Source organism: Trichoplusia ni, unplaced genomic scaffold, assembly GCF_003590095.1.
Source record: "Trichoplusia ni isolate ovarian cell line Hi5 unplaced genomic scaffold, tn1 tig00003104, whole genome shotgun sequence".
In the NCBI taxonomy this organism is placed as follows: Eukaryota; Metazoa; Arthropoda; class Insecta; order Lepidoptera; family Noctuidae; genus Trichoplusia; species Trichoplusia ni.
This window is the reverse complement of record NW_020800330.1, coordinates 245,690-267,083: the sequence shown is the minus strand read 5'-3', so window position 1 is coordinate 267,083 and position 21,394 is coordinate 245,690. Positions and strand designations below refer to the sequence as shown.

Sequence of the window (21,394 nt, the reverse complement as noted above, 5' to 3'; positions counted from 1 at the left end):
GAGAAGTACAGGACTGAGGATGAGAAGCAAAAGGAGACCATTCAGTCTAAGAATGCCTTGGAATCTTACTGCTTCAACATGAAATCCACAATGGAAGACGAGAAGCTGAAGGACAAGATCTCAGACTCCGACAAGCAAACCATCCTTGACAAGTGCAACGACACTATCAAGTGGTTAGATTCCAACCCAATTGGCCGACAAGGAAGAGTATGAGCACAAGCAGAAGGAGCTCGAAGGCATCTGCAACCCCATCATCACCAAGATGTACCAGGGAGCCGGCGGTATGCCCGGTGGCATGCCTGGCGGTATGCCCGTTTCCCCGGCGGCGCCCCTGGCGCTGGCGGCGCGGCCCCTGGTGGCGGTGCCGGACCCACCATCGAGGAGGTCGACTAAACATTCCAACTTACCTACATTCAAGCTTTTACTGATATTGCAGTATTCAACTACAGTAACAGTGTCCTCCAATAAATGATTAAAACTTAATGACGCATTTTATTTTTTCGAACATTCGAAGCTGATTTGTTATTTGGTGTATTAGATACCTATAATTATTTATCACGGTCGCAATCAAAATAAACCTGAAAGTAAGGTCCTTCAGATGAGTTTTTTTTATTGTACGTTTTAAGGTTTTCTGCTTACTAAATGCTCGTCTATCGAAGGTACGTCTCGCGCACGTGACGTAACTTCGTGCGCTGATAGGCGTGTGTGATACGATAAGAGGTTTCGTACCTACCTATCGTACCTGAACGTAAAGCTACATAGACCTTCTTCTGTATCTCTAAACGAAAATTGACCAGCAAGCTTGCTGGCACTTTGCTTAGATCGATTGGGTACTTTCTTCAAAAGAGAAGTTTAAAAGTTGCATTGAAAAGAATCGATTATTTAAATTAGTCCATACAGTTACGCGCACATTGTAAAAATGTCTGGAATTAACAAAGAGACCACGACCCTGGGCCACGATTCTGCTATTTGCAATGGCCGATGAATGAATGGCATGGATTAAATTAAAATTATTCCTATTCTCATTGTATTGACTGAGTGTATATTGGTACCATTAGTAACTGAATGTACAATTATTGTGAAGAAAAAATATTAGACAACGAAGTGTCATTTTATGTCAATTTTCATTCATTCATTGGCCATTGCCAATGAATGAATGAAAATTGACATAAAATAGCAGTACCAGCCTGAAGTCTGGAAATGTCGACTCATCCATCGCGGCAGCGTTCTAAAATAAAATGTGATGATAATAATATATCCTATTTAACGGAATAAATGATATCATTTCATTTCTTAACATCAAAATCGATATATCGAAGCGAAGTTGAATTTAGCGTTATGGATTACGTGGCTTTTAATTCAATTGAGTACTATAGCGACTGATAATATAGTTGTCTCGTATAGGTACTCAGTAGTTTACCTACTATCAATGACATAATTAATTATTGAAACTGATACTGCAGCAAGGTAAGTTTACGGTCTATCTATTATGGACTTGTAATCTTAATCTAGAAACCTTATTTATACACCTTTACTGATGTTTTTTTTTTTATAAATCGATGTCTACACTCCATGTTGGAAAGATAATAACTTCCCACCTGCCCGTTTGTATTGTAACCAATTCCACTAGCGATACGACGAGGTGTGGTGCGGGCTAATCTTTTGGCAAAGCCTCTAAACAAGATAAATCAGATATAAAATAAACTTAAGAGACGTCTTAAATATTCTGGAATATTAAATTCCAGTATAATAATAACTAATATCAGAGAAAACAACTGGATGATGTTATTTTAAGCGGGTTTGAGAAGTATGAGCGCCAGCGGCGTATAAAAATACTTTTATCAAGCTTTCAAACTATGTTGAACTCATATATGAGTTTGTTGGCGCTTTACGTATCGTAAATCGGTTCCACGTGGAGGTCACACCTCAACTATAGATACTTCCATTTGACTAGCTAAACAAAATTGCATGTATCTTGTAGACTATCGGGCTACCTACATTACGCGTTCTTACTTTGTGTAAAAAGAAACTTGGTACATATCTTTCCGCCTGCAACAAAATAATTTTCTGTTACTGTCTCCATCTGCCAGTCACTAGCGCGTCGTAAATCTATCACTACGGAAGTCAGCATCCCGTTCAAGTGTTCACAGTGGATAATAAGTATTTAGGTCATATAGGGAGACAGTAATGCACTGTCAACTTCATACCACACGTGAATGGTCGAACTTGTGAAAAAGTAACAACATGAATTGATAAGACTTTAGGTACCTACCTAAATCGGTGTGTAATATGCAAGTAGGTTTTGTTTAACCAGCTGTTGACTATAAGAAACTATAAATATAGATGACATGACAACCTTTTCAAGAATAGCGTTAATTTACCTGTCGCTTCCTTAATAATACCTTTGCCACTATACACATGTCACTATACACTTCGGAGTCATATGACCCGCATGTAAGTTACATAAGCTAACTAGAAATACAGCGACCTTACTAGAGAACTATAGTGCGGATATTGGATTCGTGCCAATGTCTAAGGACTTAAGCCCTCAAGGGCACGGCCTTCGACATATTATTATAGTGTTAGTTGGAACTAGAGAGAACTAGAGAACGCAGAGCCCGCAGTCGCGGAAACCTTGCATGGAACCCAACACTGCTAATCTCATAAACAGATCTAATTAAATAACTGTGTGAATATGTATAATAATATGCTAAACGAAATAAGTATAAATCTTAAATGATTATCTCTATTGAGATGACAATGTTTAGGTATAATGAATACACCTTCCTTATGTTGTGATTGCTCTCATTATCGTCCTAAAACATTCACAGTACCTACAGGTATAGTAGATATCAAGCTTAATAAGTGCTATGAGACAGAAAAGAGCCGCACGCCAAAGGTACAGCCAAAATGTGCTAATCACCAATAGGTCACGTAACATGTTACTGAGAAATACAAGTGCCTTTTTGGTAGGGTCGGAAAATTATCCTTGGTTTGCTCCACTGACGTAGGTCTATGTGATATGTCATCCACGTTTTGTTGTGGGTAGGCATGGCAAAGCGTTGCAATTCTTTATGCAAGGAACACATAGTACCTATAATGAAAATAGATTTAAATAATTTCGTTAACCGATATCTGTTGGTGACTGTACCCGTTAACGAATTTAATCCTCCTAAATACGTTATTGTCAGTATGGCTAAAATTAAGTACTTTAGTCCGCAATATTTAACGTTTAACCATTGTCAGTTTCTCACGATAAATCGGTTTGACCTCAAACACAGCGACACGAACAGCGTCTGCTACGTTAGAATTTATAAATTATTTTCATAGGTCATTAATAAAACACACAAACATTTCAGTTGACATTTTATTTTGGCAATGCAAACAGCGAAAACACAACGTATCCGACGTCAAATCCATATTATTTTGTTTTAAACGCGTTCAGTTTGTGCTATTACAAAACAACGGGATATTCCTCATAATAACTACAATTTATTATCACGATTACATAATTTGATCGAATTAATCGAGGTTAACTTGCACTGTCTGCTTCCACGAATAAGTGGCTGAGTGAAAGGGCGAAATAGAACAACTGGGTACCAATGAATGGTGTATTTGGGAAGAAAACCGGTCAACCGATTGAGAAGATCAAGATTTGGAGAAGATTAAAAGCAAAGGAGAAGAATTAGAGATAACAGTAGAGTAGAGTTAATGATCCATCAACCAGCAAATATGCTTCTTTGGAAAGCTATGGTCTTAATTTATGAATCATACTTCCAGACCCTTTTACGGGTATTTAAGTAGAGTCAAAAATAAGTCAGAAGAATTTCTGCAAATCTATAGCCATGTAAAAATGTAGGTATAATTTAAGAGATTAATGATTATAAACTGTATTACAAGTGCAGAAGAGGGAAATAGTCGCGTTAAGAACAGTGCGCCATAGAATAAGTGCCTAGATATTTCTTGTTTAGACCAGACTATTCCAAATAAGTTGGTTAAAAATATTACCAGAATATTAGTAAAAGTCTTGTTTCCCGATTCAGGGAAATAATCTGTTACAAATAAGATACCTAAATACCAATTTTATGACAGAAGATGTAAACATCCCAAATCGTCTGTGCCCGAGCCGATAGTTCAATTTTTAAATCATGATAAGAGGGCTCTTCATCAATTTACTTCGGTTAGTTGACAGTGACCATTTTTTATAAATCATCGCTTTCATTTAAATATGTTTTATGTAGATACAGACAGCGCAGTTCACCTATCCAGCAAGCGAACACCAAATTAACTATTTTTCGAACTATTTATTTACATTACGAGTACAAAACGTTTTGTAACTATGCGTCATCAATCAGCACACACTTCCGATATCCAGTTTCCTGAACTATAAGGCCTGGCCGGAGCCACATCGCAACCACTCCATATCTAAATATATTTACCTTAAATGTTCATATTGAACAAAGTCGACGGCGCAGGTACCTTTTAACTATCCAATAACTAACACTGCTTTACCATTTAATTTGCATCATATCAACTGACGACTTATGGTACCTGCACTGGCCACTCTGCCGCAACATTTAGTAAGCCTAATTCATGCTAATATTTCAATAAATAAAACAAAATGTGATCTCTTATAAATCAAACCAACAATCAGGTACATTAGTAATAAAAATATAAATAAGTATAAAAAATATTATGGCCGTTACAAAGTCAGTATTTTACTGTAAAACGATACACTAATAATGCTGCCAATACATTTAAACATAGTATACTGCTCCTAGCTGCTTCGGGAGTACAGTCGTGGTTATAAGTTTCTCTTGTATTTAGCAAATTAATATAATATTTCACTTGAACATCAACTTATTGCGTAGAATTCTCTAGTCCACATGGAAACAATTATAATAAATTATATGAACAGCGCTTACAACAATTTTATTAATTAATTTAATATCTTTACAACGCTATATTGTTATCTAGTCATAATATACTTTATTCCCGGACTCCTCGAAGTCCGACGTATGTCACTGTTTGTGTATCTATTTCAAACAATTTCCGCATTAAGAGGAAATCAAGGCCTCTTTTAGACAATTTCAAGTGTTATATTTAGATACTGAAAACAACCAATTATCTCGATCAATTTTAGTATTTTTTAGACATGAAAACATCACACCATCATTCTTACAAATTGTTTAAGTTCTAGCGCAGCGGTCATAAATATATCCTAGAATATTACAAATTATATCGTAAAGATATTAATCTATTACTAGCTGATTTATACTAATGACTGACAATATCGGAGTTCTACATTCGCTGAGCTCATGTAAAACTATAATAACTATTATTCTAGGTTTTTTCACTATATAAATTATAAACTTTCACCGTAGCACCCAACGCTAGTTCACGAGTACCGCACTCACACCAAAAATACTTCACTTTCACACTCATTCGTATTTATTATAGTTGCAATTCATAATTTGATCAAAACACAGATGACATACTAGGGGACCTGAAGCTCCGGTGTTCTAGACATAAGCAATAAGCGTTACTTACAATATCAACAACTGGGATCATCAGGCTTGTGAATATGCCGACGGTTTCTCATGGGGGTCATAAGATACATAATTAGTTCTTGAACGCTCGAAACGTCTTTATTTACATACGATTAACTTCGATGGTCGTACACTACACGTTTCTAGCTACAGTTCAGTCCACTCCGCGAGGGCTACATCCAGGCGATGGCCGGGGACCCCTCGGACGACAGGGAGTCCAGGGACCTCCTGGTCGTTTTGGAGTGAGCCTGGTGTCAGTAAAGCGAGGAGCTGGAGCACGGCCCGTCCACGCCTTGCAACTGTTGTTCCGGGTTTGTAATCAGCTGGAATGGAGAGATTTTGAAAATATTTATGTTATTATATTGAAAAGTCACTTGCATGTGTGTTGGCTAGGGACCAGAAACTGTCCCTTGTTAGAAATTATAAATTGTGCGCGTAAGTGTGCCTATAATATTGTTCGAGTCGTTATTAATAAGTACTGTAAAAGACATTATAAGTACTAACTTACTTATTTTAATAGGGGCTCTAAATAGTGTATTTTTATTTTATTATCTTTTTATGATGTTAAAAACAGTAGGTAATTTATGGAGTTTGTCGTCAGTTCTTTTTCATAGGAAGGACATTTTAAAACCGCAAGCAAGCGCAAGCGGACGTCTTAGGCTGTGTGGCCCCTGTTTGTGAGCCACTTAGAGCTTCAGGTTATAATTTTGATTGTTTTTTTTCAGTCTATAGATCATTCAAGTCAGAAAGTATGATAGCTGTTTCTTACGTATGTTTACTAATTAAGGAACTATATCACAAGGAAGGTAACATCAAGTTCCTACATACAATTAAGGTTATAAAGGTCTCAACAATGTAGGTCAAATACAAAACATGGAAGGCCTGCTACGATTCAAATCCTAATATGGCAATGAATAGGCTGTACTGTACTGTGTGAATCAAGGGACTACCTAAAAAGGGAGAGCAGTGTATTGTACTTGAAGTTAGAATAATTGGCTAAATTCACGAAGTTTATTTAACATCTTATGACGGTTTGAAAAAAGTCTTGTTTTTACCTTGTCAGAATGTAAATTGCGTTATTAAGGGTCAATATCAACTTATGAGGGTCTTTGTGAATTTAGTCATTATTCTCCAACCTTTCTCCATCGTCTCCACTACTAAGGACAAGAGGAATGATCATACTTCTCTAATTTCACATACAGACGGTAGCAGTCCATCTGTGGAGTTGTTCGGCGAGCGCGGCGATGGCGTCGGTGCATGCTTCGGCATTTCCCGGCCGGCAGCCATCTTGTCGTGCAGCTGAGCGAGACGCATACTCATCTGTCTCCGTTCCTTCTGTTCCCTCTCTCTCTCCCACCTCCTGGCGCTGTAGCTCCTGATTGATGATGAACTGCTCTGCACTGAGCTTAGACTTGGACGTCGCGAACCTGGAAAAGGGAAGAAACAAGAATTAGACTTCTTACATGATAAGAAGACAGGTGATGCGTGCGTACTAGTATGTTTATTGGGTCTTTGGGTGTACTGCGAGAAGCTATAAACATTTCTTGGTAGAACTGTCATTATATCGCACGGCGTTGTGAAGGTGTGGTAGCTTATGCCTGAAGTAAGTTGAGATCTTGTTAATTGCACAAAACTTTATGTGAAAAATCCTGAATCAGATATTTTCTTAAAATTCAACAAGGTGGTACTAACAAATAAGGCGAAGCGGCTCAGCAGTGAACTTCACAACATTGAAGTAACAAGCACAGACTTCGCGAAGTGTTCTCGATCGTAGTTTTAAATAAGTTTATTTTTATTTTCTGACATAACAGTGGACAAGTAAGTATTTATAAATATATTCAAGTTAAAAAGTATGATGAATATGCTAATTACTTTTTATGAGAAATATAAAATTCTGACTAAATACTTATGTACATAGATACATATATGTTGGGAAATCTAACTACAAATGGTAGAAGCGGCTTATGCATTACCACATGACAAGTAGGAATCATAATTATGGCAGTTTCACTTTTTGAACCTACATATTCACAATTTTATAAACAGATAAATAATATCTACTTACTCACAGGAGGAAAAGAAAACAATTTCTTTAAAAAAATCATTTTTCGGAAAGTATTTTTTGGAAATATCTTTTATCATAAGAACTGGGTCAAATCTCAGGTACTTGTATATTGGGCGTTAATATATTATAAAGGTGGCTGAAAGCAAACGTTTACATGCACAGCCAGTGAGGTGTCAACAGACAGAAGCGTAGAAGCAGTGCTGCCTCCTATACAAGGTCATTTACATCAAACTTCAACGCTAATAGAAACCTCAAAATTAGTGAACTGTGGGCTACGCTGATTCGTTCCATGAGCGTCAAGGAATGTGAAAATGGACGCCATATAGGAGGGCCGGGCCCATGAAACTGAAGCTATCGCCCACCTTCCGTAGTTTGAACAGTTCATGTATGTCAAACGCAGAACCCTTGACATTCTGAGTACTTGCAATTTAAGCGTGTGACTTGTTTGCGTATTGCATGATCATGTTGTCTTGAGTTACGCTGATGTTTTGGCTAAGTAGATTATTGAAAAATAATTGAATGTGCTGCTCGTTTAAAGATAAAACTCTATCACATTCTGATCTGAAGCAGAATGTGTGTTTAATAAAATATGAACTTTGTCAAGATTAACTTACATGCAGCACTGTGAAGTGATTAAAGCAAATTTGAAATACATACATTGAAGTGTTGGCACACAATGCCATCTTCGAACCCATGTTTTGGTATCTTCAGTTTCGTTAGCACATACAAATAAGGCGTGTAGGAAAGAGATAGACAGAAAGGACCATGGCCATCTTGCTCGCGCCTCCAAAACACTTCATCCTGCGACTGTCGCGCCAAGTTTCCATCAAGCCCAGCCAACCACGAGTAAAGCCTCACACATCAAGCTGTACTTACGTCACAAATAATAAACATCAAATATGCTGAGAAGGAGGTCGTTACAATCAGGAAACAAGAACCAAGTTCCGGTCATGAGGTAAACTGGTAAAGGGAAATATTGTAAAGAGAGATCAGTCTTAAAATATATGGGTGAAAGACCAAAATGCAAAGTTGTGGAAAGGACATTTTGGAAAGAATATCGTTCTCAGAGCTGGTAGACATAAAATGTGAAGCAATTCAATAGCCGAGTATAATTAGAAAAATACGTACGAAACAGGAAACACGTGTAGCTATTACAATAATAAACACAATTACATTTAACAATTAATATTTATGGTACGTACACAACACATTTTGCCATTGTTATACATACCTTGTCGTGTTTTCTGCTATTTGTAAGTGACAGTAGTGAATTTGCAAACATTTCCATTTTCTTCATATGAAATAGTGTCCCAAAGAAAAAGACAGAAAGAAGGGATTATTAGGACTCCAACTTCTACGAAGATTGATTGTACAAAGTGAAGTTGAAAGAAGAAGTTTTAAGAGAAGTTCAGCATATTCGGTGGTTTTGTGGTGGATCAGTCGCAGACTGGAGTCAGTCCTGGTCGCTAACACCGAGACGCAACATCTAACGGACACGGCTGTCGGCGACCTGTCATGCGTCCCGCGACCCCTCCCGAATGCTCAGCCTACTTCGTTTGCGTTATCAATACGGAATTTTGATAGAACATCTAGATAGAGAACGAGAAAATGGAGGAAAACAGGCAATCCACTGTACTTTGTTCTGAAATACAAGTCCTTGGAGATTTTTAGGATTTGAAAAAAAGACAATTGGTGAATAACTAGAAGTTCCAAATGTCTTTCGCCGCTGTAGATTAAGTATTGTCTCAATATTTAAATAGGGCCGCATTTCTGACTTGCTAGAACTTCGTTTGGAAGTTACACCTAAGTGATATCTGTAGGATATTGTATCTCTATCTATAAGTTGATTCCCAATCATGCTTTCAGTTTGACCAACTGATCAGGTTTCGGCTAAACGAAGCGGGCGTCGCATTCGAGGCGGGCGCGGCGGCCGCCGCCGGCCGGACACTCAGACGTGCAGATGATGGGACCGCGCCGCATACATTATCCAGATCACCTTTGGCGGCGCACTTAGGCGGGTGCGCGCCGCCGTCCCGCCTTACGGCCTTGAGGTGGCGCGAGATTAGCAAGATGGCCGCGGTGCGCGCCGCACCTGCGCGCGACGCCGACACCGCCACGCCGCCGCGCCGCGACGCGCGCCGCGACCCGCCGCCCGAGCTGTCCAGCTCCAGCGTGCCCGACGTGCAGCCGCTGCGCGACGACGCGCGGGACGACGCGCGGGTCGCGCTCAGCGTGCCACCTGCGCCCAGCCACACACTAGCAGCGCCCGTGCTCACACACAGAGGTAAAGGACACAAAATTGTACAAGGCTGATTGGTGCAAAATGTGATGTTAGACAATAGCATTGGTAAAGAGCATAAGTGTGAGGGCAAACGACATTCAACTTTCACAAACAGTTACCTTACCTCCTTAGATGCACTTCGGTCACAATTTGGTAACAATTTAGGCCCCATATCATTAGGTTATGCTATCATAAGTTCTTATAATGAAGATTAATTGTCTAGCAAACCCATCGAAATGGGTAGCATATGAGTAGCGCTTGTAACGATTAGTTCTTACATTCCTTTAGCTCAAGTAATAGTAAAACATAGCCATATTAGTAGCACTGCATTCCTTATCTAACCTGTGTCGTTCAGTGAGTACAGACAGGGCGGCGTAAGCCTCGCGTCTGCCAGGTGCGTGGGGTGGTAGCGGGCCTTGGTGTACAGATGCAGCACCATGCACAGCAGGCCGGCGAGCACAAAGATACCCGACGCCACGCCCAGCAGCGTCGGCATGTCGGCCGTCAGCAACACCAGGTCTGGAAGCAAGGCGGAAATAATAATTTTCGAAACTGGAAAATAAAGGCAATACTTTTAAGCATAATATAAGGGTCAGCAGTCTGGAAGATATCCGTAAAAAGCATCGTTTTATGTTTGGGCTATACGAGTGCTCAGACAGCAGAGAGTAGTTGTAAGCCTCATTTACATAGAAGTATTCCTCAATGATTGTAGAGCAAGAGAGTTCTGTTATCCTTTACTTTGAACTTATTAAAAGCAAGGTAAGTAATTTAGACCTAGTGTCGTGGGGGAGGCACAAATATTCACGTCAAATGCGTAAAGACACGCAGACTCTGGAGAAGCATTCGAGGATCACACAAATACTAGTCCTACGCGTGCTCATCAAGTTTGGCGTGGGTGGTATTCGTGTAGCCAATAGTCGTTCGTCAGATTGCATCATACCTTCCGTGCAGAAGATTCTGGATGTGGGGCGGGTGTGGCTGGTCTGGTGGTAGCCGGCGTCGCACTGGCAGTACGCGTTGTGGTTGACTTGCACGCACGACGCATGAGCATCAAACGCCCTGCACGTTTCACGGTAGAAACACTGCTCCCCGAGTTTCTTTGCTGTAATGTTAAAGTATTTTTTTTAATTATTACTTTTTATTAATCATACTAGCTTTTCGGCCGCGGCTTCGCCCGCGTCGAGGTCGGTTATATCGCGTTTCCAAGAGTCCGGGATAAAAACTATCCTATGTTCTTTCTCAAGGTCAACTCTGTGTCTGTACCAATTTCATTAAAATCAGTTTAGTGATTTAGACGTGAAAGCGTAACAGACAGACAGAGTTACTTTCGCATTTGTAATATTAGTAAGGATTAGTCAAAGAATCTTCTTCATGTTTCCAAGTTTGGTTAATTTTCATCTCATGTTAAAAGTTGCTACGTTATTTATGCAGTAAAGACAAGGCAACATGTAAATGTAACAATAGCTTCGCCTACAAAGGTTCCACAAATTCTTGTGCTAGTCATGATTTATGAGATAGAAGATAAGTAAAATTCTTAAGGCAACAAACTTCCATACACGTTCCACATTCTGACAGAAAACCTAGAACTATCCCAAAGCAAAACAAAGGAGCAATATTTTGATACGACTCAGTATTGTGTAGCGGTATCCAACAAAACATCATATACTTGTGTAACTAAGTCTGTCTCTTGTTCGGCAAAGTTTCGAACAACGCAACTTGGTCTGAAAAGGGATAAAAGGAGGCCTTGGGAGGTCTCCACTCGAGGCGAACAAAATAATAAAAGCTATTGAACAATTTGTTCGAGTCTTGTATAATTTTTAAGGCTTCGCCGGCAAGCCACGTGACGTGACCTTGTGCCGCTATGTTTAATGCTATAATTTAGGACTGCGGTCAATATTTGATGTGGATAACCGAAGTGATTGTGGGGTTGGAAGATTAAATTGACGACTTTAAAAATGAACTTGTTTGTGGAGCTTACTTATGGATATAAAAGTTGATTAGCATTTGCACAATAAAGCAAAGTTAATAAAATAAAACTTACTCTTACTTTACATCCCAGTATAAAGTAAGAGTTTCATTGGTTAAAAGAACGCTTATTTTAAATTACTTTGGATTGTCGTCCTCGTGCAGACAGCCGCAGGGGCTCTACCCTTCGTTTAGATTGAGTCAGCTTCAATGATTACATAATACATTTGGTGTAACCCTTGTCAGTTGTAAGGACTCGGTCCTGTGAGTTTTATATTTGAAGAATTTATTTAGATCGTGGTGTATCAATACAACGACGATTATATTAAATTGGCCTTTTAACTTTGATAAAGTGGGAACTGATATTATTATTATATTTGGTACTACTGCTAACATCCTTTTAAGTCTGATTTTATCTTTAGCACCGGTGTGCGAGAGATCTTGCAGATCAGAGACTGCACTTTAGTATGTCCTGAAGAGCAAATATATAAAATAAATCTTTCTTTGATTTAGCAAATATCGGTTTATGAAAAAGTATTCATCAGTTCTTTAAATCTCTATAAATGGTTGCTACCTTTAGCGCATCCCTGGGCAACGCCAACTGCGACTGGATGCTTGGGGTCGCACTGGCAGGAGGCGGTCGTCGGGTCGCAGTACACGTGCATGAGCTTGGAGTTGCACGTGAACTCGCAGGGCGACCCCAGGTACATGCCCTTCTCTGGAAAAACGAAACAAGAAATCGTCAAGTGCTGTACAATTCGGTAAAGGCAAGTCTTAAGAACTTAGTTTATGCTGTTTAAAATTGTTCCCCAGTTCAAATTATTTTTGCAGTTACTGCGATCAATTTTACCATATACAACTCATGTTTAGGTGATAAAATTTAAAAAAGTAGATAATAATTTTCTCTTTGAGTCTCAAATTCAAGGCCATAAAAACTAAAGAAATTATCATATCCTAATTAATAAAGTTGTTTTTCGTTAAACCCTTTATTTTGCGAAGTTTCCTTGTTATGAGCAAGTAATTTGATAGTGCTGAAAACATTTTGTCGAAGGCGTCTCGCGTAAGCAAAAGTAATTGCAAATTTAAATCATTATGTTTAACAACGTAAATGATATTAGGAAAGTTTTAAAACGCCCAAGGAAAGGATATTGTCTTTCTTGGTACTTTTTGCGTAAGTTTTGATTAAATTCTTTATAGGTCAGGATTTATGAAACACGTGCTTCTTTTCATTTAAAACTCTAAGTAGGTTTTTTCCTGCAGCTTTTATAAATGACTTGCAAAAAGTTCTGTAATTAAGGCATGCAACTAAAATCTCTATGAAGATTAGTTCTTTATTTTTAGGGCTTGTAATACAACACAAAAGAGTAACAATATTATTTCCTTACATTCTATCTGACGACGCTATTATATTTTAGCATAGACTTCATTTTATTATTCTATAAAATGAATCTAGTATCCTTGTAGCATAAAATGAATCCAGGCTAGGAAGATAGCTAGAGAGAGGTAATTAAGTTAATCCTGAGACTAACGGGGTGACTACGCGCTATTATGACTGGATTTCTAGTCAAAGTGGAGCTATGTTTAATTAGTATCACTTACGTATACTTGACGGTTTTAAGTGGCAAGATGATATGTGAAGTGTGTTTATGAATAAGTCTTACGTAGGTCTGTGTAAAGTGAAGAGCTGTCGCCTACATTCACATATACTACACGTGTCTCTCCTCCCTTTCTTGCTATGCAGGACAGGGTTCACAATATTGGGCCCGCGGACGGTGAATGATACTCACCACCCGATCAAGACCAAGCCCATGCTGGACGGCGCGTTTCTTTTTCACGCACGCCTTAAAGAGATGTTAGCCAGCTCTGTAGAGACCATTAGGGCCGATGCTTGCCGGGCCACCGGAATTGTCCGTAAAGGTCACCGCGGCCCAAGTACGCAAAGGAAGGAACATGGGTGGGTTTTAGCAAGTAAAAGTTCTTCAACTTTTAAAATTGGGATTCATATAAGTTATTGAAGTTGGTAGCTATCGCTAGCGTCTAGTACCTAGTTTAAAGTGAAATAAGCCGTCACATTGAAATACATAACAATAAAACCTTGCATTGCAACTTGCACATAGTCGTTCTACGGCTTATGTTGTACAAGTTAGTCGGAAGCAGTGGAGGAGTGAGGGGTGAGGAAGGGGGGGTACGAGGGGAAGTGGACTCCTCCGGAAGCGAACTCGACGTTCGATTGAGGCCGCAGCCGCCTCGCCTTGGAACTTCGCCGTTTGTTCTTTTTTTTAATGGTTTCAACTTAAGTAACAAATAGGTCGACTGGTTGTATTAAATGTCTATGATTGAACTTTTGTTTGATGGTAACACTGGACTCAATTGAGTTGCCTCTTTTTTATTTTCAAGATAAATTAATAAATGTTTAAAAAATACTGCTCCTTTATTCTGCATTCCTGTAACCACCATAATATTAATTAGTATATATGTAACTGATTAATATTGCCAGTTTGGTCTGTTCGGTATGGTTTTTCTCGTAATTTCGCCAAGGGCGCGCCGACCTTGGCAAGGACGGGACGGGGGTGTTTTCAGTCGCTTCGGATCCGACATACTCTCATGTAGGGCGCTCGTGCCTCGACGTGGATCGAAGATTTTAGATCTTTACACGGTGATCGAAAAAAAGGTGAAGAAAAAAATAAAATGATCAAATAACTAAAACCTTTTAACAACTTAAAGGGCATAATCCTTTCTGCCTTTCGAGGCAGCGGGATTGTCCCAAAGGGTTACTGCCCCATTACACGAAGGACAAAGAAAAAAGCACACTGATACTCTCTTCCACTCAACCCAAAGCGGAAAAGTCATTTGATGATGTCGTAACCGAAAAATAAGGGCATAATTTGAAATATTACAAGTTGAGGAAATAAACAGGAACTTCATTTCTTGCTCCTGAGAAAGATTGAACTTTTGAATTATTTACATTGACTTGAAAACAATTAACTCAAAGATTCAAAGTAATCAAAACTCGTCAAACAAAAGTATCGAACAATAATATCAGTTAATGTTAATAATAGAATTTGATTTCCTAGTTGATTTTTCTTTTGCCTGTAGTTACCAAAATCAACTGAAGACTCATGGCCAGTTTAATTACCGTTTTGAATTTCATCGCAATACATAATAAAATAATTCTAGATTGAATTAAATATCATATAATAAAGTTTTTAGAATGTGTGTTCAAATAATTTTCTCTTAAAATCTCTTGCTGAACATAAGTCGTGTTATAATATTAAACTTTATTATTCTAATAAACCCATTGAAAAAAAAAATATACATGACGAATTCCTTGCCTCCTTTACTAACACATTTTTTTGGTGTTTTGTTCTCATCATGCATACATACATTTAACTCAGCTATTAAAACTCCTGAAGGCGTGGTAGAACGCGGCGTGTGGGCGTTTATACCTGTAAACTTGTTACGTCCTCATAAAACGGATATCGGATTACTTAGAGCTGCAGCCAAGCTATAGCCGCCGGCACCCACGGGCCCGTAACTGAGTTAAATATGCCAATCAATCAGGACCCCTTTATACCTTACACGTTGATATGAAAATCTATGTTAAAGACTGCATAATCGTTTACTTTTTGGTACTGCTAGGCAGAGGTAGACATATATAATTGAGAAGTTTTACCATCCATTCACTTATCTACGAACCAACCGCGTCAAGCTTAGCTTAACCTGTGATCGATTCACTTATGCAGTTATAGGGGTGAATTTCAACAGGTCCAATAAATTCTTCATTTCCGTGGATTTGGTGTTGGACGGTAAGTACTTGGTGCTAGATGGTAAGTATTTGGTGTTAGATGGTAAGTACTTGGTGTTAGATGGTAAGTACTTGGTGTTAGATGGTAAGTACTTGGTGTTAGATGGTAAGTACTTCGTGTTGGATGGTAAGTACTTCGTGTTGGATGGTAAGTACTTCGTGTTGGATGGTAAGTACTTCGTGTTGGATGGTAATTACTTACGGTTTTCTTCAGATGCATCTACAGTAAGTATCATAAAAGTATATGAAGGTGGTACCAGCAGAGCAGGTAGAAGCATTAAATGAGGGTAAAGTACAGTATAGCAGGTGGTACCATTCTTCATTTCACTATCTATTTCATTGTTAGATAGTTTATTCATTGAGGAGGATATAAAATCTATAATACCATAAATAATAGGAGCCGAGCAGTGATGAAAAATCTTAGAAATATGGACAGAGGTTTCTCGGACTCTAAAAACTAATCCGATTTCAAATAATCCTAACTTATATCTGCTATCAACGCGGTCGAAGTCGCGGGTAACAGCTAGTAATAGATATTCTCGTACATAATATATCCAGATGAGATTATACGTATGTAGAGTTTACTTTAAAGCTCCTTAGAATTAATTCTCTGGAGTAGAGTTCCGAGAAATGTGTCGTTAGCTGTCCATTAGTGTTTGTTAGAGCAATCAAGTTTCCTTCTATGAAATATTAATCGCAAATTCTGTGGTAAACGGTTTGGTTAACCGTATAGGGCAAGAGGCCCAGATTGCTGCACCGTGTGTGCACAAGGTTCTATTACCGCAAGGCTACTCGTATGCAAGCATATTGTAGGTACACCTAGCTGTATATACTACTTCTGTAAAGCAATGCCATGTATGAAGCTATACCTAACGTATACGTATTAGGTCTCTAGCTGGTTTTGACTTAGCAAAAGCTTAGGGAATTTAAAAACATTTGGATACTATACAGTTTTAGTTTTTGTTACTTAAATCATATCGTTTTTGAGTTCCGTACTTAACGGGAAGAAAAAGACCGTAAAGGTTTTGTGCCATGATTAAGAGCGCGTGAAAGCGGAAACGTGATTTTTCATTGCGCGAGTCAGGGGCACAAAAAGAAAATAGGTACACTTTTCAGTGTGCAAGGTTTTCTCATGCCTACCACATTTTTCCAAAAGCGCATACCTATGACATTAAAGTTCTAAACCTATTAAAATAAATCTCACTCGAGTCACATTTTTCAGCTTAATAGTTTTAGACTTGGCGCACGGCCAACACTGTAAATGGGTATGGTCGGGAGCACTTTACTAAAAACTACGAATTGCGGAAAATAAACCTTATTTATTTGGGATAAAGATGGTTTTATGTTAAAAGTTACCAGTTTGAATATGAAATAGGGTTATGTAGTTGCTTTAAAGTTTGGTTTCCTCGATAGAATCGCGGGATTCGTCTCAGTTCGCGACGTTTATCATGAAGGAAATGGAGGCAGTAGGAAATTTAGTTTCCACTTCCCGCCTTCGCGACGTCTGTGGAAACTGGTACTTTGTCACGTATACATATTTCGCTGCATCATATACTGGTACATATATGTAAAGGTTTGTGAAAACTGTTCACTACGATATTATGTCACCTACATTCGTAAAGTTTAATTCTGCAGTACAAGTTTGGCTATGTTGCTGTAACTCGCTGCGCTGTTCAACGTTGAAAGCTTTTAATTACCTGTTAGCAATAAATTGCTATAAATGTTATATACATTGAAGTTAATGAGAGAATTATGTAGGATGAGTAACTTAATGCACTTTTTTCTAAACTTAGTCACTTATTAAAGAAAGGATTTTAATTTTTCATCCTGTCCGGGGTGTGCTACAAAAATTCAAGTCACATGCACAAAGATAACCATACTCGGCATAAGCATTCGTTGATAAAGCAATCGCTTGTCCTACGAGTTTTGCAAGGAGTCATCAAGCCATTGGCTATCCGTGTAATCTATGTTTCTTCACTGATTATAATTATTTACGTGTTATATATAACATCAAAATAAAGCATGGAACTTTTGGGTCACGATATCCCATATACGTATGTCTAAGTTATAAAATAAACCATATTTTGGTTTACCAGACAAATTCACGACTTATCACCGATTCTATATGCCTACTTTCAAATATATAATCTCGGTCTAATACCGTAACGCGGAACACCAAGTATCGTACAGTTGTAGGCAGCAGCTGTGCGGCTGGTCGGCGCTTGGTTGCAAGGCCGGGAAACCGCGAGGTCGGCTGTCGCAGCCGCCGTTTGTGGAACTAAGAAGGCTGTGTAGGTAGGTATGTACCTACGTAGCTAGCTAGGTAGGTCGGTACACAGTTTTGTTGCGGCTATAATTCATAACTTAGCGTAATTTATGTCGTGTGTGTGCGCGAGATTTGGTAGCTTACGTAAGTTTATTAATTGCGAGCGATAATATAATAATACCAACCCTCTAATTTATTTACCTTATCACAATTCTGTTAGTGTAGTTTTCCGATTATTTCAATTAACACTTAATACCTACATTTTGAACATATATTATAACGTTAGTCATAGTATTTTTGGTCAATTGCAATAATTCTGCATCGACTTTTGATTGTTTATGTTTGATCTACAGAAGTTAAAATCTTAGAAGTCATTGAATGTTTATGTAGCCCATATTTTATCTACATAAGAACTGAGAAGATAAGATTGTATAAGTGATGGTTGTTGACAAACAAACGAATATAAGTTCTTATTTATTGTGACCATAAACCTAATGAGATCTGAGGCAACTATCATAAACGTAGAATTCGCAGAACAGTGACATTGCTAAATAATTCTGAGCAGGCATTTGTTGTTCGCAAACACAATCGCGTAGAGTCATCACACGTACGTCTATTTACACAAAGACCTATCTTGAATATCCAAATCTTTTGGGAGTTTACTAAAAAATCTTAGCTTTGGATTTCACAACGTATTCAGAATTGAGTATATTATATTAATACAACAATTTGTTGCTCCTTATTAGTGTACCTAAGTAGTTTTTGCCTTACTTATGTGAAATATAAAGGCAGGATTTTGCTTATGGTATCTAATCTCACAATAAATTATACGAATGACAAGCTTACTTTCATTTACGATCTCAGTTTACAAGCATGTGTTATTCGTTCTTTTTTAAGTAGTCTCTGCAGTTAGACTGACTTACTTGCGATACTTTATAAGCCTCCATCCAGTGAAAAAGTAAATTCGTTTATGCTCTGTTTATTACATGGAGTAGTGGCTTTTCTAATTCTCAGAAACAAATAGAAATTAATATCAAATCTGTGAGTTCAATATTGTTCTCACAGTAGTTAATTAGGTGATCCAATTTTAGCAAACATTCATGATCCACATGACATCAGCAATTATTCATAAAACCGTGCGTAACATTAACGGGTTGTATCGATGAGAGTGGGGCCAATAAAGTTTACGGCAGAAACAATATCTCTCTAAGATATGTGACGTCACACGCTACGTTACAAAGGGCTTTGTAAACAGAAGATGAAGATGCTAACACGTTGTATGTGTACATCGGCATGTACCCAAACGTCCAAACACAGAGTTTTCTTCATCAAGCCTTTTCCAGTTTCATAAAACAAAGGCTCCGTCGTCTCACGTAACACCCTTTCAAATGAGTCTACTTGAACTTCCAGCTCACACGATGTAAAACACACCTAAAACTACAGACGTAAAGTTCATATTGTCTAAGCTATGTAGCGCATGTGTCTGCGACTGTCAGTTAATTTACGCCGAAGACGAAGAAATTCGCAATATACGAGAGTAACATGTTCCACTTCGAAGAATTCAAGGTATTATAAAAAGAAAGAACGTGTGACGATTAAAAAAATATGAGTTCCTTATTATACATTCTTTGGAGTTTGCGCGGGAAGTTTCAGGCTGGTAATGTCTGAACAATGTCGGTATTAAAATGTTTGTCGTGTTGGCAGCACTGTTGAGAAGTTGCGTTAGTATGCTGAAGTTGTTGCCCATTGTTCGTCGCAAGAGAATGTGCTCGGATACGATACCTGTGATAAAACAACATCGGATAACGAGAACAATCAATCTCAACAAGTTTTATGAAAGCTATTGGGAGACTTATGATGCTGTAAAGCGAACATGTTCATGGTAGGTTTCGGTATGCAATTAGCATTCCAATAGATGAAAAGGTGGAATTTTAAGCACAACTTTCGGGATTGCTAATATTTTCGGCGAATTCATAAAGAGCGAAAACTTGTGTCCGAAAGTCTATAAGAATATATAAAACCTTCCCTTCCATGTAAATACGTGAAGCATTCGTTTAATTAAGTAAAAAAGAAGTGCAATTGAAACTCTAGAAGCCAACAACATTTTGTAGATTCAGCGCAAAGTAAATTAGCTGTTTAGCCGACAAACCGCCATTACGAAAACGGTGGATATCTCGGAACGACTTGAATTTTATACTAAATCTAAGATTCATGTAGCCTAGCTTATGTACTTAAAAGCTACTATTTACACGCGGTCAATTGATTTTTTTAAATCGCTTCCGCCTCCGATATAACTCTAGTAAATCTATGTTGACACGTAAAAAAACATTCTATAATACTTTATATACCATACATTATAGATGCATCAGCTTACATGAACACCATGAAATGGAATTCGTGACAATAGCTTTCCTGAAAGGCCTACATTTCGATCATTATCGCCTCACAATAGACTGCATGTATTAAGTACCATGTCGCATAGTTTTTAGCTATCAGCCCAACATATAAAAATATACTTAGCTTTGTTGCATACTGCAACGGAAAATTCCAATAACATTTTTCACTACATCTGAAATTTGAACAAAATCCCACGCGATAAAGCTCTCTTAAAACACAATAGATATAGTTAAATCCCTGTTCGGACAGCAATGTACGCTTAATACCCATAACAAGACATACAATATATCTAGAACAAAATATAAACCTATTGGCTCTGTTGCAGCTGGGTTACCAACATAAAATATAGGCAATAATAACTGAGAAATTGCCAAAAAATACGGCCGAACAAAATTTAAACGTACAAAATATGCCAGTGACATCTGGCACGCTGGCGAGGTGCCAGAGCCCGCATCCTTGGCACTACCGGACTTGCCAAATGTACACCATAACGATAAAGAGGACAGTTGTATTAATATTTAATATGTTGTAAAGCCTACATAATGTATTAAGCCTTATTTAAAGTACTGTAGATTATCTGCGGTCCTATTTAAGCTGAAGTAAATTTACACGGGTGTTCCACAAAAGGTGGTGTTTGCTGGAAACTGTCGCCGTCTCGCTACTTACGTTAACATAATGAAAGAACACTGGTTGTAACAGTTTGTGATAGTGTTATTACAGTATCATATGTATTAAGTGTTACACAGTTACGAGAGTGTTTACATTTCCACAATACCAACTGAATATATTATATGAGACAGCGCTTCACTTATGTAGAGCTGAGATTTTCCTTTTCATATTTGAATATTGTTAAACTACGGTGTGGTTATCGTATACCTGTGTTACCGTGTATCTTAACAGAGATTCCATGAAGCATTAAAAGGTGAACTGTTTATACCCAATTCTTGGAAACTGTATAATACTAGGAAATAGGGGTGCGTCTGCTGTCAAAACAAAACATCCTACCATGCGTTCAGTAAATAACCTACAATGACGTAACTACTACGCGTAATATAAAGCTTGTTAC

The 21,394-nt window shown here is 38.2% G+C and overlaps 1 protein-coding gene and 1 pseudogene across 4 annotated transcripts in view; one reads left to right on the top strand and one right to left on the bottom strand.

Moving 5' to 3' along the window:
* The first annotated feature begins 3 nt into the window (after positions 1-3).
* On the top strand, positions 4-483 carry LOC113507723 (annotated as a pseudogene).
* A 5,232-nt stretch (positions 484-5,715) lies between these two features.
* LOC113507717 overlaps positions 5,716-21,394 on the bottom strand; it is a 71,623-nt gene continuing 55,944 nt past the window's right edge. For 3 of the 4 annotated variants that reach the window (XM_026890655.1, XM_026890653.1, XM_026890654.1), the window contains 6 exons: positions 12,435-12,578; positions 10,836-10,997; positions 10,238-10,414; positions 9,707-9,853; positions 6,732-6,976; positions 5,716-5,872 (listed from right to left, as the gene is read on the bottom strand). In XM_026890655.1, coding sequence (XP_026746456.1) covers positions 5,804-5,872; positions 6,732-6,976; positions 9,707-9,853; positions 10,238-10,414; positions 10,836-10,997; positions 12,435-12,578 — 944 coding nt within the window. In that variant the 3' untranslated portion in view covers positions 5,716-5,803. The remainder of the gene's footprint in view (positions 5,873-6,731; positions 6,977-9,706; positions 9,854-10,237; positions 10,415-10,835; positions 10,998-12,434; positions 12,579-21,394) is intronic. The other variant, XM_026890657.1, reaches the window with a different exon arrangement.